At 41.5% G+C, this 15,860-nt stretch overlaps 1 protein-coding gene across 2 annotated transcripts in view; it reads left to right on the top strand.

The window, feature by feature from the left end:
- macrod2 (mono-ADP ribosylhydrolase 2) overlaps positions 1–15,860 on the top strand; it is a 1,321,175-nt gene that overhangs the window by 331,636 nt on the left and 973,679 nt on the right. For both annotated transcript variants that reach the window (XM_085981648.1, XM_085981646.1), the window contains one exon: positions 8,697–8,813. In XM_085981648.1, the coding sequence (XP_085837774.1) occupies positions 8,697–8,813 (117 nt within the window). The remainder of the gene's footprint in view (positions 1–8,696; positions 8,814–15,860) is intronic.

The raw sequence follows: 15,860 nt of genomic DNA, 5'->3' as shown, positions 1-15,860 counted from the left end.
TCAAAGGTAAAATTGACTGAAAACATGCTTGCGTGCCCTGTGTAAGGTCCATAGAATTCTGCGACATCTCAAGGCCAATTTCTGCAAGTCCAACCAGATTCTGCGGTATGAGGACGTTCGATTCTTTAGCAAATCTGTTGAGGGTTTGCGAACATATAAATCTCAATGTAATTCATTGAAAAAAAATATAGTACAGTATTGGAAACCGTGCTGGATGGGTGGCTTTTGTTTTGAAAAATTGTGCATTGTTAGCTATTTAAAAGCAATTTATGTGCTTAGTCTCCAAGCCCCCAGTAATAGTTAGCACTTAATACATAGCTGTCTCACCTGACTTTTCACCCAGCCAAGTGAGACAGCTCAGTGTTAAGTATTATTTAACTAACATCTAGTGTACCGAGAATAGTGTTATGAATCCGAACAGCCTCGATTGACACCAGTCTGCTAATCCCAATTGATTTGCAAGTCATTAAATTTCTGTTTTTATCCCCCCATTTGTCACATTTACCTCCTTAATGGGACTACGCTTCTGCAAAGGCAGGTGTTTAGGGAGCTGAAATGAGTGTGCTTCAATAATCTTTATGCATTTTATATTTTGTACACTTATCCGCGGCTGAATAGTGCAAGATATGAAATGCTTCGTGATTACGGAGCTCCATACCAATGGTGTTTAGAAGATTGGTGTCACTTGATACCATTTGGGATTAGAGCAGGAGATATTGGTGCACCAGACATTCCTTCCAATACAGCTACAATATGGCAAACTGAGAAAGGAAAATAAGCCACGGGGAAACATTTTTTTTGAGGGAAAATAATTCCATGACCGGCATTAAATGTTGTGGTAACTTCCACAGCTGCAGAATTGTGGAGCACTAAGGGACCTGGCCTAGTTAAAAAGACTGATTTGATCTACAGGGTCAATAGACTACTCAGAGTAGTCGAGTGGCAAGCTTTCACTATTCTGCAATTTCCCTGCTCCAACCGCATGTTTCCAGTGATGAACGGAGGTCATATTCAGCAACAACTTGTATTTATATAGCACCTTTAACGAAGTAAAATGTCCCAAGGTGCTTCACAGGGCTAATTATCCAACAAAATTTGACACCGAGCCACATAAGGAGATATTAGGTTAGATGACCAAAAGCTTGGTCAAAGAGGTAGGTTTTAAGGAGCGTCTTAAAGGAGGAAAGAGAAGTGAGAGGTGTAGAGGTTTAGGGAGGGAATTTGGAGCTTAGGGCCTTGGCAGCTTAAGGCATGGCCGCCAATGGTGGAGGGATTAAAATCAGCTATGCTCAAGCGGCTAGAATTGTATTGACAGGCCGGCTGCCTGTCGAGCGGAAAAGCCTGTGGCACAAGGCCGCAGCCCTTGGAGCGGAGCAGAGAGGAGGGAGGGAGGGAGAGAAGGGAGGGAGGGAGAGATTAATTAGAGGGGGTGTGGGGAGAGGGAGATTGCAGGGCGGGAGAAGGGAAGAGATCGTGGACATGAGGGGCGAGAGGTCATGGAGGTTGGGTGGGGGGCGATGTGGGGTGGGAGGTTGTCAGCCATTCGCGAGGTCTATAAAGAGGTTTGCTTGTTGGGCCTGGAGGAAACACTCCTGGCTCATTTAACTGCATTCTCAAATTATGTCTATTAATAATCTATAATTAAAACTGGTTCCTTTATTGCAGTTTTAAAGCAGTTTTTTTTATCCCTTTTGTGTAGCCTCCTATGAATCATTCTGCATTAAAAGGACCACAATAGTAGCATTGTCTGTGTTCACTTTGATTTCAAAGTTGTTATTTAATTAAAGTTAGTAAAAAAAAAGTGTTAAATTACTTAGAAGAAAATAATACTTTTGGATAATAATGAATAGCGGGAGTGATTCGAAAGAAATAATTGCATGTTTGGCGGGGTTCAGGTAATATGAATTATCAGAGCAAAGCTTGAATCATCCATTTTCTTAATCCCGGTATTTGACTATTTCCTTCCTAATTGCTTATTTCTGTTCCATTTTTCAGAAATAAATATTTGAGTTTGTGCAGGCAGCTTATTTAGTTTTCATCCTTTTCAGACAGTTTTCTGTGACGAGTTTCCTGACAGACATCAGCTGCTGGTCTGTCTGACTCAGCTAATGTTTGGTGTTCACAGTGAAGGAGTAATTTTGTGGAACTATCACTATGATTACTGGAATTTAATCTTGTGCTTGAATATGAGGAAATATAATTTCCTTATAATAACTTTGAATATATAATAACTTATAATAAATTTATTGGAGCTCTAAGCGACAAAGGTGTTAAAAATACACATAACAAACTAACAGATGATTTGCCATTTGGATTAAAATTATAATTAGCTCAAAGTTTGTGCTCAGCGATGTCACAAATGAAGGATTTGATCATCTCCCTTCAATTCTTCCACTGTACTTTCATCCTTGCCTCTCTTTCCCCTCTTCCCTCCTCTCCCCATACTTTTGTCTTTCTATTTGCTTAATTTTTAGTTACAGATGAATGGGATATGAATGTGATTGAAAGTTATAGAGATGATTGTAGACATTAAGATCGGCTACTTTTTGGAGTAAAATGATTGGCGTGCTGCTGAGACTAGGGAAACATCATTTGTGGAAAGTAATTATAGGGTCAAATAATGGACGTATGGTAATGGAGTTCTGTTTGATTCACTTTTGTGATAGGTGTGAAATTTGGCAGATCTTTCCCTTGGAAGATTAGATTGGTGGATTGGAATTCATGATGCATAGATTGTAGTAGGAGTGGGCTTGATGGGCCAAATGGCTCTTTCTGGTTCCCTGCTTCCTTTTCTAAACCACATCTCTGTCTTAATTTCCTCAGAGTGTGCAATCTACTTCTTTTCCTCCTTTTTCTACCTGTATAGGCACAGTTTATTTGTTTCAGTCAATTCTGCTCTACAGCCTGGCATGACCCTCGCAACCTGGTATCAACTACGTCTGTGATTTTTCCCTCTTCCTCCCCCACAGCAAAATGCCCAAGATCAGGAACTTGGAGCAGTACCACCGTGCCATCCATTTCCTTGACTCTTGTTGGTATTTAAAGTTCAAAATGGATTTTGAACTTTGCTGAAAATATTTTTTGTAAGCTATTGTAAAGCACTAATTCTTGGAAGTTATACGACAAAAGCAAACTACATAGTTGTTTGTGATGTTCCCATTCCAAGAATTGAAGATATAATATTTATCTGCAGGCTAGATTTCTGCAATCAGTGTGCCAATCTATTGCCATTGTCTCAAGTTGCATAGACAGGATATAGAGGCACTGGAGAAGGTGCAAAAAAGATTTACAAGGATGATACCAGAACTGAGAGGTTATAACTATCAGGAAAGGCTGAACAGGTTGGGGCTCTTTTCTCTAGAAAAGAGAAGACTGAGGGATGACCTGATAGAGGTCTTCAAGATTATGAAAGGGTTTGAGAGGGTAGAAGTAGAGAAGATGCTTCCACTCAAAGGTGAGGCCAGAAGTAGGGGCCATAAATATAAGATTGTTGCTAATAAATCCAATAGGGAATTCAGGAGAAGCTTCTTCACCCAGAGGGTGATTAGAATGTGGAACCCGCTACCAGAGGGAGTGTTTGAGGCGAATAGCATAGAGGCATTCAAGAGGAAGCTAGATGCACATGAGGGAGAAAGGTACACAAGGATGTGTTGATGAGGTTAGATGAAGAGGGGTGCGAGGAGGCTCGTGTGGAGCATAAACACCTGCATGGACCTGTTGGGCCGAATGGCCTGTTTCTGTGCTGTTAATACATTGTGACATTAAGACCTGGATGAGCTAATATTTTCTCTAGGGAAATGGTGTCAAATCCAATGTTATGCCCTTCAGCTCACACAAACAACTATGTGATTCCACACTCAACTCCATCTACCTCTCCATCTGCAACCTCAGGCTAAGATCAAAGGCATGAACCTTGGTGTACTGCTCAACCCCTACTCAGCTTCCTCTTCCACATCACTCCATCATCAAGACTACTTTCTTTCACTTCTGCAATATCGACTACTCCATCCCCATCGCTTCCACTTCTGTTGCCAAAACCCTAATCCACACGTTTAAGAAAGAAAGACTTGCATTTCTATAGCGCCTTCCACAACCTCAGGACGTTCCAAAGTGCTTTACAGCCAATGAAGTGTTTTTTGAAGTGGAGTCAATGTTGTACTGTAGGGAAACACGACAGTCAGTTTGCACACAGCAAGGTTCCACAAACAGCTATGAGATAAAGAATAGGGAATCGACTTTAAGATTCCTATGCTCGCCTTCAAATCCCTCCGTGGTCTCACCCTTCCCTGCCTCTGTGATCTTCTTCAGCCCTGTGTCGCGGTACAGACCATCCTGTCCTCCAAAACTGCCTAGCTATTCTCCGCTCCCTCCATTCCACCATCAGCGACCGCAAAGCAACTGCACCCCCTAACCCGATTCCCTCAGAATCTTTACCTTGTCGTTTTTCCTGCTTTCAAAAACCTGCTTCAGACCCTTCTCTTTGATCATACTTTTGCCCCCCTACCCGACCTCCAACCTTGTCTCTCCTACTTGGTGTTCTATGTAAAGTGCTCTGTGATGTTTCTGTATGTAGTCAGTGCTGTAGAAATGCCAAGTTTTCTTTGGAGCACTTGAAAGTCGATTGTTGCAATTCGTGATAGTTATTATGTGGCAAATAAGCAAACTTTGATCTAAAGTTGTAATAGATTGCTTACACTGTGTTTTGATTTGAAACAGCTGTAAATTAAAAAAATAATAATTTAAAGCTGTAGTTTAAACAGACCATAGAGATTTGCTTTAAACTCCCTTTAATAATGTTAAATATGCCTGTTTGCACAGGTATCTTGTAATGCGTGATAGCAAGTAATTATGACATTGATTTAAACTTCTGTTCCTTCTAACACTGCTGACCCTTGGGCTCATTTTGTTGCCTTACAGCACCTGTTCTGCCTTAACTGAAGGCAGACTTACTAAGTACTGGTATAATAGCAAAATACTGCGGATGCTGGAAATCTGAGACCTGAAACGTTAACTCTGTTTCTCTCTCCGCGGATGCTGCCTGGCCTGCTGAGTATTTCCAGCATTTTCTGTTGTTATTCCTAAGTACTGGGTTGCTCCTGTGCACACATACTGTACAGCTCCTGATCTTGATCACTGATGAGGTACCATTCGGGTGGGGTGGTGGGGAGAGGGACAGGAGGTAATTGCGGCACTGGTGTCAAAAGAACCTTGCCCCACCAAAATCTCACTGCAGCGTTGTGTTAAGAATGACTGTGGTTTCAATCTGCCACCTTCTGGGTTCGGAGGCGATAGCCATACATAATCAACCATTTCACCACAACATCAACAGGGGAGGCGAATTTCTTTGGAGCTTTTCCTGCTGTGCCACCAGATGTGTATAAACGTAGTTTCCAGCAAACTTCTGGCGAAGTCACAGTGCGAGAAGCTCCGAGGAGTAATGCCTGAAAAATGAATGACATTTTCCTTCTGATTGAAGAGTAAGAAAAAAAGACTTGCATTTATATAGCGCCTTTCATGACCATCAGACATCCCAGCACGCTTTACAGCCAATGAAGTACTTTTTTATTTGAAATGGAGTCACTGTTGTAATGTAGGAAACACGGCAACCAATTTGCACACAGCAAGATCCCACAAGCAGCAATGTGAGAATGACCAGATAATCTGTTTTTAGTGATGTTGATTAAAGGCTAAATATTGGCCCAGGACACTGGGGATAACACCACTGCTCCTCTTCAAAATAGTGGCCATGGAATCTTTTACGTCCACCTGAGCGACGGCACCTCCAACAGTGCAGCACTCCCTCAGTACTGCACTGGGAGTGTCGGCTTACATTTTTGCACTTAAGTCTCTGGAGTGAGACTTGAACCCACAACCTTCTGACTCAGAGGCGAGAATGCTACCCACTGAGCCACGGCTGACAGTAAGAGCATAGATACAAAAGCAAAATACTGCGGATGCGGGAAACCTGAAATGAAAGCAGAAAATGTTGGAAATACTCAACAGGTCAGGCAGCATCTGTGGAGAGAGAAACAGAGTTAACGTTTCAGGTCGATGACCTTTCATCAGAACTGGAAAAAGTTAGAGATGTGACAGATTTTAAGCAGGTGCTCTTAATCCAATCTTTCTTTCCCTCTCTTTATTTCTCTTTCTGCATCTGAATTGACATTGAATTCACCCACTCTAACTCACCCTCCTTCTCAGCCCCTCCTCTGTTTATTTCCCAATCCTTAATCTCACTTGGTTAAGTAGATAGACTGTTGCTTCTGTTGTTCACCAAGGTCCCAGATGCCCCGTTGCCCTCTCACTTCCAGAAACTTACAGGGCAAAAATAATTTTGAGCTGCAGGGTGGAGGAAAAAGTCTAACTAACCGGGCACGCTGCGAGATGCCCCACTCCAGAAAATTCCGGCCCATGGTTTTGTTAATGCTAAAATATTACCCAATAATATAAGTTTGTCTAAGGAGTACTTTACAGCAAGGCTTTTTTTTGTCTGTTTATAAGGACAATCTATTTATAGACTGTATACCTCCATGAAACCATCAGAGTTTTATCAAGATAAGTATGCAATAAACTGAGAGATGGTTGGAGATAAATGAAGTGAGGTGTACTTGCATCATTCTACTGAGGTGGTAAAAAAATACAGATACTTATGTTTCTGATGCAGCTGAATTTGAACACCTGCTATATTTATCTAATCTAATGCAGGAACCAAGAATTTGTGTGCGCTAGGCTGCTAGGAATTGTAAAAATAAACAGAGCTCAATGTTCGTAGAAATGAAACAGTACCTACTTGATTTGCGATCATCTTCTATCTTAGTATTCCGATGCCATTGCTGATGATTTCTCTCATGATTGTGTTCATTATGAAGTTCTACTGGAGACATTTTAATATTATTAAAAGATGGAATAACAACGCGTTTTTAAACTGTTCATTATACTTCAACTTCTTTCTAACGTTATAACTACTGAACAAAGATGGTTTTCAAAACTTAAAACAGAAATAAACAATGGTTTTTGGGAAAAGGTACCGCAGAGATTATTTTTTTTAATGAGATTGTAGTTTTGATGGGAATGCTGGTGAACAGATCTTTGTCATGTAATTGCACTTTTATGTAGGCGGATGGAGGAGAATATTGTCTGCAATGTCTTTTTAGTTTTCATGGTCTGTCTAATCTAGAGTGACACTTGAAAGAACATGAAATATGCCATTCATTAAGTTTCAGCAGCTCCCCTGAGTGAATGCTTCACATCCTCAAAATTGGTTGCAGATTAATAATTTGGTTTTATATATATATACTGTATATTCTAATTAGAGAAAACTTGCATTTATATAGTTGTCTCTCCTCCCCAATTTTTGTTGAAAAACATCAGTGTACTTTTAAAAGTGCCGTGTTGTATCAGTGGTGTCCTATGTAAGTCAGTTATGCAGTGCAATTATTGTCAATGTAAAGCAGTTTTGCACTGATGTAAATTGTGTAGCGTCTTACGTTTGGGAAGCCGCTAGAATCAAAACTGAGCAAGAGATGTGAGATCACCTACAGGAAGCAGAATTTAGCATCGCACCCACCTTAGTATAATCACTCCACTATTGGTGGCCGTGCCTTCAGCTGCCTGCGCCCAAAACTCTGGAATTCCCTACATTAACCTCTTTAGCATTCTCTCTTCCCTCTCCTCTTTTAAGACGTTCCTTAAAACCAACCTCTTTGACCAAGCTTTTAGTTCTCTTTCCTAATATCTCCTTATGTGGCTCAGCGTCAAATTTTGTTTGATAATCGCTCTTGTGAAGCACCTTGGGATGTTTTACTACAATTAAAGGCGCTATATAAATGCAAATTGTTGTTGTTGTATAAGTGAAGCCTGTGTAATCCTGTCTGCGCTCTCCCAACATCAAAATGTAGTCAAAAGTCAAAGCATACATACATAAGGCTTTGTTTTGGATAGACAGTTTACCAACTTACATTGCCGTATGGCACATATAATATTAGTTTCATTGTACTTTCAAAATATGTACTATGCTTCATAGAATTGTAGAATGATACTACACAGAAGAAGGCCCATCGTGCCTGTGCTGGCTCTTTGGTAGAGCTATCCAATTAGTTCCACTCCCCTGCTCTTTTCCCACAGCTCTGCAAATTTTTGGCCTTCTCTTTGAAAGTTACTCTTGACTCTGCTTCCACCACCCTTTCAGGTAGTGCGTTCCAGATCATCATAACTCGCTGCATAAAAACATTCTCCACATGTCTGGTTCTTTTGTCAATTATGTGCCGATATCTTTGCTGTGATTAATAGTGAAGCATGTTAATCATTAAGTAAGCTCTTGTAAGTGAAAGTAACTTCTGCCTAAGTATTTGACCTCGCTCCACCATTGGCGGCCGTGCCTTCAGCTGCCTAGGCTCTAAGCTCTGACATTCCCTCCCTAAACCTCTCCGCCTCTCTCCTCCTTTAAGACGTTCCTTAAAACCTCCCTCTTTGACCAAGTTCCTGTCCTAATAGCTTCTCATGTGGCTTGGTGTCAAATTTAGTTTGATAAGCGCTCCAGTGAAGTGCCTTGAGATGTTTTACTGCATCAAAGCTGCTTTATAAATGCAAGTTGTTTTTGTTGTTGTCTATTTTTATTACTTGTGGTAACGTAAATGACTGAGATGAACAATGAGTTGCTTTGATTTCTGATTGCCTCCATTCTGTTTTGCTTCTAGTTGATGGCTGTATCCACAGAGCTGCAGGGCCTAAATTGTTGTCAGCGTGCCGCCAACTAAACGGATGCAACACTGGAGAGGCCAAAATTACACTGGGCTATGATCTTCCTGCAAAACGTGAGTACTTCCATTTTGTCTGAAGCAGCTGGGTGATGTATTGATGAGCACGTCTACATTTTAGCATAAGTTGTCTGCGGAAAAAGTTTTGGCGAGAAGCTGCTGCCCTCTTTGGTATAAAGATGGGGGATATTCACAATGATGTCATTGTATATGCACTTAATGTGTGCAGAGGGCTAGCTAATTATCTTGAATGCATCGGTTACACTTCAGTGACTCAAAGTTTCAACTTTCAGTAAAAGCTGATAGCAGACAGCAGTGTGATTCTACTTCTGCAGCTGAAAGAAAGGAAATACGATAACATTTATTTTAGTGTTGAGCCTCCTTTTTGAAGATCCCTTCTTTGCAGTTAATTCTGTTTTAATAGGAAGCTGTTTAAAATTTGAAGGATTTGTGCAGTGAATCAGACTTTGGATTTGCTCTTTTGATGTTGAAATTAAATGCGTTATTTTCTATTTTGCTTTGCGATGACAAGTGTTTGTTTCATGTCCCAATATCTTAATGCTGTGATTAACGGTAATGCGTGTTAGTCGTAAAGTAACCTCTTGAAAGTGAAAGGAACTTTTGGTTAAGTATTTGACCTCGAGCATGTTGCAGGTATATAATATTGTTTCAAGAATCCTTCCAATTTATGCAGTGATCCTACTGTGTAAAAGCTGATTCCTTCTCCATCCTTCGAGTGAAACTGCAAAGTCGAGTGAGTGTGCTGTACGAGATATTGGTGAAGGTGTCTTTGCATTGCGTCTATTTTCAAACTCATCTGTGGGGGGGGGGGTTATTGTAAGGCTTGGTGCAGATTTGCTTGGTTTCAGCCTCTCCTGGAGTTGCCTACTTTTCATATATAAATGACTGAGATAAAAAAATTAGTTGCTACGATTTTTTATTTAAGTAACATGTGACAAAGTGTGGCCACCCACATGGCCCATTTGTGTGCATTCTTTCAGTACAGTTCTTGATGCGAACAAACTTGACTGGTCTGAAGCTGAATTCCTCTGAATTGCACAAGCTTCATCGAGAACGGTGTCTTTGACTTACAAATTGGATTGTCATTCCTACCTCTGGCACACCCCTAGGCTACAATGATGTCGATGTAAGAACCAGAAAATTGGTTTTAATTCAAAATCCATGTACAGATTGTATATGTTGATACCTTATTATTGTGAAAGGATAACCTCCTCGCGCCCTTACAACCTTCCGAGATCTCTGCGATCCTCTAATTCTGGTATCTTGCGCATCCCCGATTTTAATCGCTCCACCATTGGTGGCCGTGACTTCAGCTGCCTAGGCCCTAAGCTCTGGAATTCCCTCCCTAAACCTCTCCGCCCCTCTACCTCTCTGTCCTCCCTTAAGATACTTCTTAAAACGTACCTCTTTGGTCACCTGTCCTAATATCTCCTTCAGTGGCTCGTGTCAAATTTTGATTGATAATGCTCTTGTGAAGTGCTCTGGGATGTATTGCTACGTTAAAGGCGCTTTATAAATGTAAGTTATTGTTGTTTATAATTAGATTGACCATCATCATTAGAACATCTAATGACAATTTACAGTCCAGTTCAATAAATGATTATCTTTCTAGCCAGAACTAAACTGATGAAATTTAAACTCCAATCTGAAAGAAGCGAGTACATTTTTCCAGAGATCAGCTAAAATAAGGTGTTAAAAATCTCAGCCCTTCCGATGTACTCCCACCATAACCTGGGCATGAGCCCACTGGAAGGGCTGTAAGTTGGGCCAGGACCTGAGTCAGGACCTGGCCTAAAGTAAGAATTCCTGATTGGCCTTGTGGTTGCTCCGCCTGTCCCAAACAAGGCCATCAGTCTTGGGGCGGGGTGGGGGTTAGGGCCGGGGACTCCCAAATTGGGAACTTGCTGCTTTTATGGTCAACATAGTAATCCAGTGGAACATTGGTGGTGTGTACCAACCATCCATCGGTCAAACAGGGCCCCACCTGGGGGTCCAGGTCAGGACTTTGGTAAAGAAGAGATCCATCCTCCTCCCGAATCCAGCTACCTGTGCTGGACTTGTTGGTCTCTTGAACATGACAGGTGCCCTAGATGTAATCGTGGTGGCGCAGGCGCCCATTATTGCCACATGAAACGAGACCGCTGATACCCTGTGAACCTTGGAGCTCGAACTCCTGGGTAGATGCATCTTGGCATTTGCAGATGTTCTGGGGCTAAGCTCCTTAAATTGTGGAACAGCACAGCAGATTATTTTAATGCATTTCCTTTTTTTTGTGCAGCAATGCTTATTCTGCCACGTCATATTTCACATATTAGTTGGATCTTTTCCTAGTGGTACTTTAGCTGCTCAAGATCAACTTTCCATCTGCACTTAACTAAGAGGGGAAGGCCCCCACTGTAATGTATCTTTTTCTGAAGGGATTTACCTGTACCCTGCAAACAGATGAACATGAAAGATCTCGTTACTTTGAATGGGCAGGAATGACTTTATGGTTGTGTGGTCTTTATTCTTCTTCTGCACCTCCCCTGTATAGTTGCTGAAGTGCAGAACCAATCAGCCATGTTCATCTTAAAAGCTGCTAGGTTTCACCTGGTGGTTTAACAGTTTTGACATTAATGTATCTTAATCGGGCCCCAATCAAAAAGTAAAATGCTACGTTTTCTTAATAAAGGATGATGACAAAATGCTGGAAATACTCAGCCGGTCAGGTCACATCTGTGATGAAACAGAAATCAATCAGTCGATGTTCCAGGTCTTGAGACTCTTCCTCACGACTGGCAGTCCTGCAGAAGGGTCTTAAGATCTGGAACATCATCTGACTGATTTCTGTTTCTCCACACATCATAGAAACTTACAGCACAGAAGGAGGCCATTCAGGCCATTCAGCCCATCGTGCCTGTGCTGGCTCTTTGAAAGTGCAGTCGTGCTTTGTCTCACATCCCTGCTTTTTGTCCATAACCCAGTAAATTCCTCATCCTCAAGGACCTGTCCAACTCCCTTTTAAAATGATTTATGGAATCAGCTTCCACCATCTTTTCAGGGAGAGCATTCCAGATCCCGACAACCCTCAGAGAAAACAAATTTCTGCATCTCCCCTCTAGATCTTTTGCCAATGATTTTAAATCTATGACCTCTGGTTATTGACGCACTCGCCTGAGGGAATAGTTTTTCTCTCTCTATCAAAACCTCTCAGCATCTTGAAAACCTCTATTGGGCCACCTCTTAATCTTCACTGCTCCAAGGAGAACAGTCCTAAGTTTTCCAACCTCTCCTTATAACTAAAGTGCTTCATCCCTGGTACCATCCTGGTAAACCTTCTCTGTACCCTTTCTAAGGCCTTTACATCTTTCCTGAAGTGCGCTGCCCAGAATTGTCCACAACACTCCAGCTGAGTAATCCCTGCTGCCTAATCTGCTGAGTATTTCCAGCCTATTCTGTCTTTGTTTGTAGATTTCCAGCATCTGCAGTATTTTGCTTTGTGCATAATTTACGTTTTAGCGGTTATCGGAGATAATACACACAATGCGGGATATAAAGGAGAAACAATTCTAGGAGTATTCTAATAATGTCCTCCTTAGTATCCCTGATGATAATCGCTCAACCATTGGAGGCCATGCCTTCAGTTGTCTAGGGCTTAAGCTCTGGAAATCCCTGCCTAAACCTCTCCGCCTCGTTACCTCTCTCCTTTAAGACGCTCCTTAAAACCTACCTCTTTGACCAAGCTTTTGGTCACCTACCCTAATTTCTCCTTAGGTGACTTGGTGTCAAATCTTTTTGTCTTATAACGCTCCTGTGCAGCGCCTTGGGAAGTTTTACTACGTTAAAGGCGCAATATAAATACAAGTTATTTTTGTTGTATTCTTCGAAGACACAGTTTCTTCACACCTCTGAGGTTTTTGGTAGATTAACAGCTTCAGCATGTACAAATCAGGCAAAATAATTTGGGGAATTACAAAAAAATATACAAGTACAGTGAACTGATAGGAAAGTGCAATTATATTCTGCTTGCCTGGTTATCTGGTTTCATTATATAATGTCTTAATCGCCATGGATGAAGGAGGTTAACGAGAGCATTTTTTTTGTTTGAATAAGTTGAAGCGAGGTTGACATGTTGTATGCAGTATCAGTTATAAATCAGATATTTACTTTAGTTTTCATACAGTATTATTGCCGACAACCAGCGGACGTGGTTTCCATCAATTGTGGCAAGGGCAATTTCCGTATTTCGCTAGAAAACTAATTAGTTTGCTTGATAAGGATAATGGGATATATTGCCCCCAACCCCTAAATACTTGAAGGGCAAAAATTTTACAGGGCTGTGAGGAAAAAGCAGGGGATTAATTGGATAGCTCTACCAAAGAGCCAGCACAGGCATGAAGGGTCTCCTCCTGTGCTGTATCATTCTATGATTCTAACCCCCCCTCCCACCCCTGAACCATGTTCAGCCGCCCAATAATCCCGACAGGAGGCACGGTCCACCTTGAGGGACCGGACTTAGTCAGCATTGGGCTGGCGGAAAACAAGCAGCTGGGGCAGCTCTGGTCTGCCGCAATATTGGGAGTCCAAGGTCGGATCTTGGGAGGTGAGTGGGACCCGGTGTGGCAACAGCCCAGGTTGTTTTTGTTGCTCCTGCAGGAGCACTTTTGCTCTTAGTCCCACAGAAATAAATTCAAACTTGCCTGCCGGGCTCCTCTTTGGCTGGACCACCAGCTGATACTGGGCGGAGCGTTTGAGGCAATCGGAGCTCTACATACAACAACTTGTATTTATATAGCGCCTTTAACGTAGTAAAACATCCCAAGGAGCTTCACAGGAGCATTATAAAACAAAATTTGACAGCGAGCCATGTAAGGAGATATTAAGGCAGATGAGGTAGGTTTTAAGGAGTGTCTTAAAGGAGGAGCGAGGTGGAGAAGGAAGGGGGAATTCCAGAGCTTAGGGCCCAGGCAGCTGAAGGCACGGCCACCGATGGTGGAGCGATGAAAATCGGGGATGTTCAAGAGGCCAGAATTGGAGGAGCACAGATATTTCGAAGATTAGTGAGATGGGGAGGGGCGAGGCAATGGAGGGATTTGAAAACCAGGATGAGAATTTTAAAATCAAGGCCTTATGTCATAGGAGCGCAATTTGAAAGAGATGACCGCATGACTCAGGTGGGTGCTCTGGCCATCTGGCAGTCAGCCCTCAGGAATATAGTGACAGCCACACCGTCACTGGGAACGGAGCTGCAGGTCATTCCCCACCATTTTCGGGGAACTGCCCTGTTTCTGCCAGGGGCGAAGTCACAGAATCACTCCCAATATTTCTTGTTGGTCTTGCTTCCTGGCTTGAGATGTCAGCCGTGGCTCAGTGGGTAGCACTCTCTCCTCTGAGTCAGAAGGTCAAGAGAACTGAGCAGAACTTGAGCACGCACCCAGTACAGTACTGACAGAAGTCCTGTCTTTCAGATGAAATGTTGAACCAAGGCTCGGTCTGCCGTAAAAGATCCCATGGCATTATTTCAAAGAAAGCCAAGGGCGTTCTCCCTGGTGTCCTGGCAAATATTTGTCCCTTAATCAACATCACTATAATAGATTATTTGGTCATTATCACATTGCTGTTAGTGGGACCTTGGTGTGTGCAAATTGGCTGCTGTGTTTCCTTCATTGCAACAGAGTGATAATACTTGAAAATACTTGACTGGCTGTCAAGTGATTTGGGACGTCCTGAGGTTGTGAAAGATGGGCTAGAAATGCAAGCCTTTGGTTCTTTCAACTTGGTATATAAATATTGAAAACCTGACGTTTACAAATTTGCTTTTCATACAAAGACAAGCTTCCTTACTTGAGGAAAATCTGAAGGAACAGAATTATCTGTTTCAAAATGTTAATAAATCCTATTTACAGTGTATTGTTATCTCGAAGAAGTGAAATATATGTTCACGGAGCATTCAGTATATTGTTTACTATGCGGCAGTGGCCTGGAGACCGCGAGTTTGTTGCTTGCTCTGTGGACTTTAGCTCCATTATATGTCACTTGATGAGATGGACCACTCTTGCTATTTTGTAAGTTAAACATGGCATCTCAGTGTATTCTTGGCGTGGATGATGACTCTTGTGTAGAGGAGAGACCATTTACCTTTGCTATTTTGATAAAGTAACTGCCTGAAACAGTAAGCAATATTTCTGTTTAGAAAGGTGAAATCCTTTAAAAAGGTGTGATTTAAGCTGTTTTTTTTATAGAATCAGAGATGATAAGATTGATGTGAATTAACTTAGCTAAAATTGACTTTTTCATTGGTGTTATATAAAAGTATTTTATGGTAGAAATGTGAATTGTTTTCTGGGAACAATAAATTGATTCCAATGGTTATGATCTTGTGATGGTAACAAAATAATTACTGGATTTTATTGGTTTTTTTTCCTCATTACACTTAACAAGTTTCTGCTATAGTTTAATTTGAGCTTTTAACTGAAGAACTTTTTCAGTTTATGATTCCATGTATCGTTATTTTTCAGAAATATTGGTCGGCTGGAGGCTGAAGTCAAGTTTGAGTCTGAAATTCGGCTGTGCAATAATGACCATACAATGTTTTCATTCCATGCCTTACTGATTTACTTTTGAGGTCTTTGCAGTGGCATAAGCAGGATGTTTCCTGGAGTTGTTTAGCTGTGAGCTCAGCAGACACCCCCCCGCCCTTAAAAAAAAAAAAAAAAAACACCTACTTCAAAAGGTTTATTTTTCAAATTGGAATTTTACAATGAGTTTCAAATAGAAACGTTATTAGCTCCATTAATCTAATAAAGCAAATGAAAAGAAAAACAAAAAATCAGTCTTGTCGAACAAAATCTGTAAAGGACAAAGCCCAATTGCAGGTGATGTGTCCCTATTGTATCAATAACTTAGCTACGATTCACTGCAATATCCCAGTGAACATTTAGAAGTGCGACCCCAACTCATCGGTTCTCACCGGTCGAATTGCAGAACTGACCAGCTGTGGAGCCAAGGTATGTCCTTTCAAAAGAAGTAGTGGTCCGATTTAAAAAGAAAATATATATAGATGTTTTGGGGGCATGGTGGTGAGTGTTTCATGGTGTGGATTTA

This window comes from Somniosus microcephalus, chromosome 3 (assembly GCF_052327205.1).
Source record: "Somniosus microcephalus isolate GS21.2 chromosome 3, FLI_Smic_1.0, whole genome shotgun sequence".
NCBI classification, from domain to species: domain Eukaryota; kingdom Metazoa; phylum Chordata; class Chondrichthyes; order Squaliformes; family Somniosidae; genus Somniosus; species Somniosus microcephalus.
The sequence above is the reverse complement of the archived record's forward strand: the minus strand, read 5'-3'. Positions and strand labels throughout refer to the sequence as shown.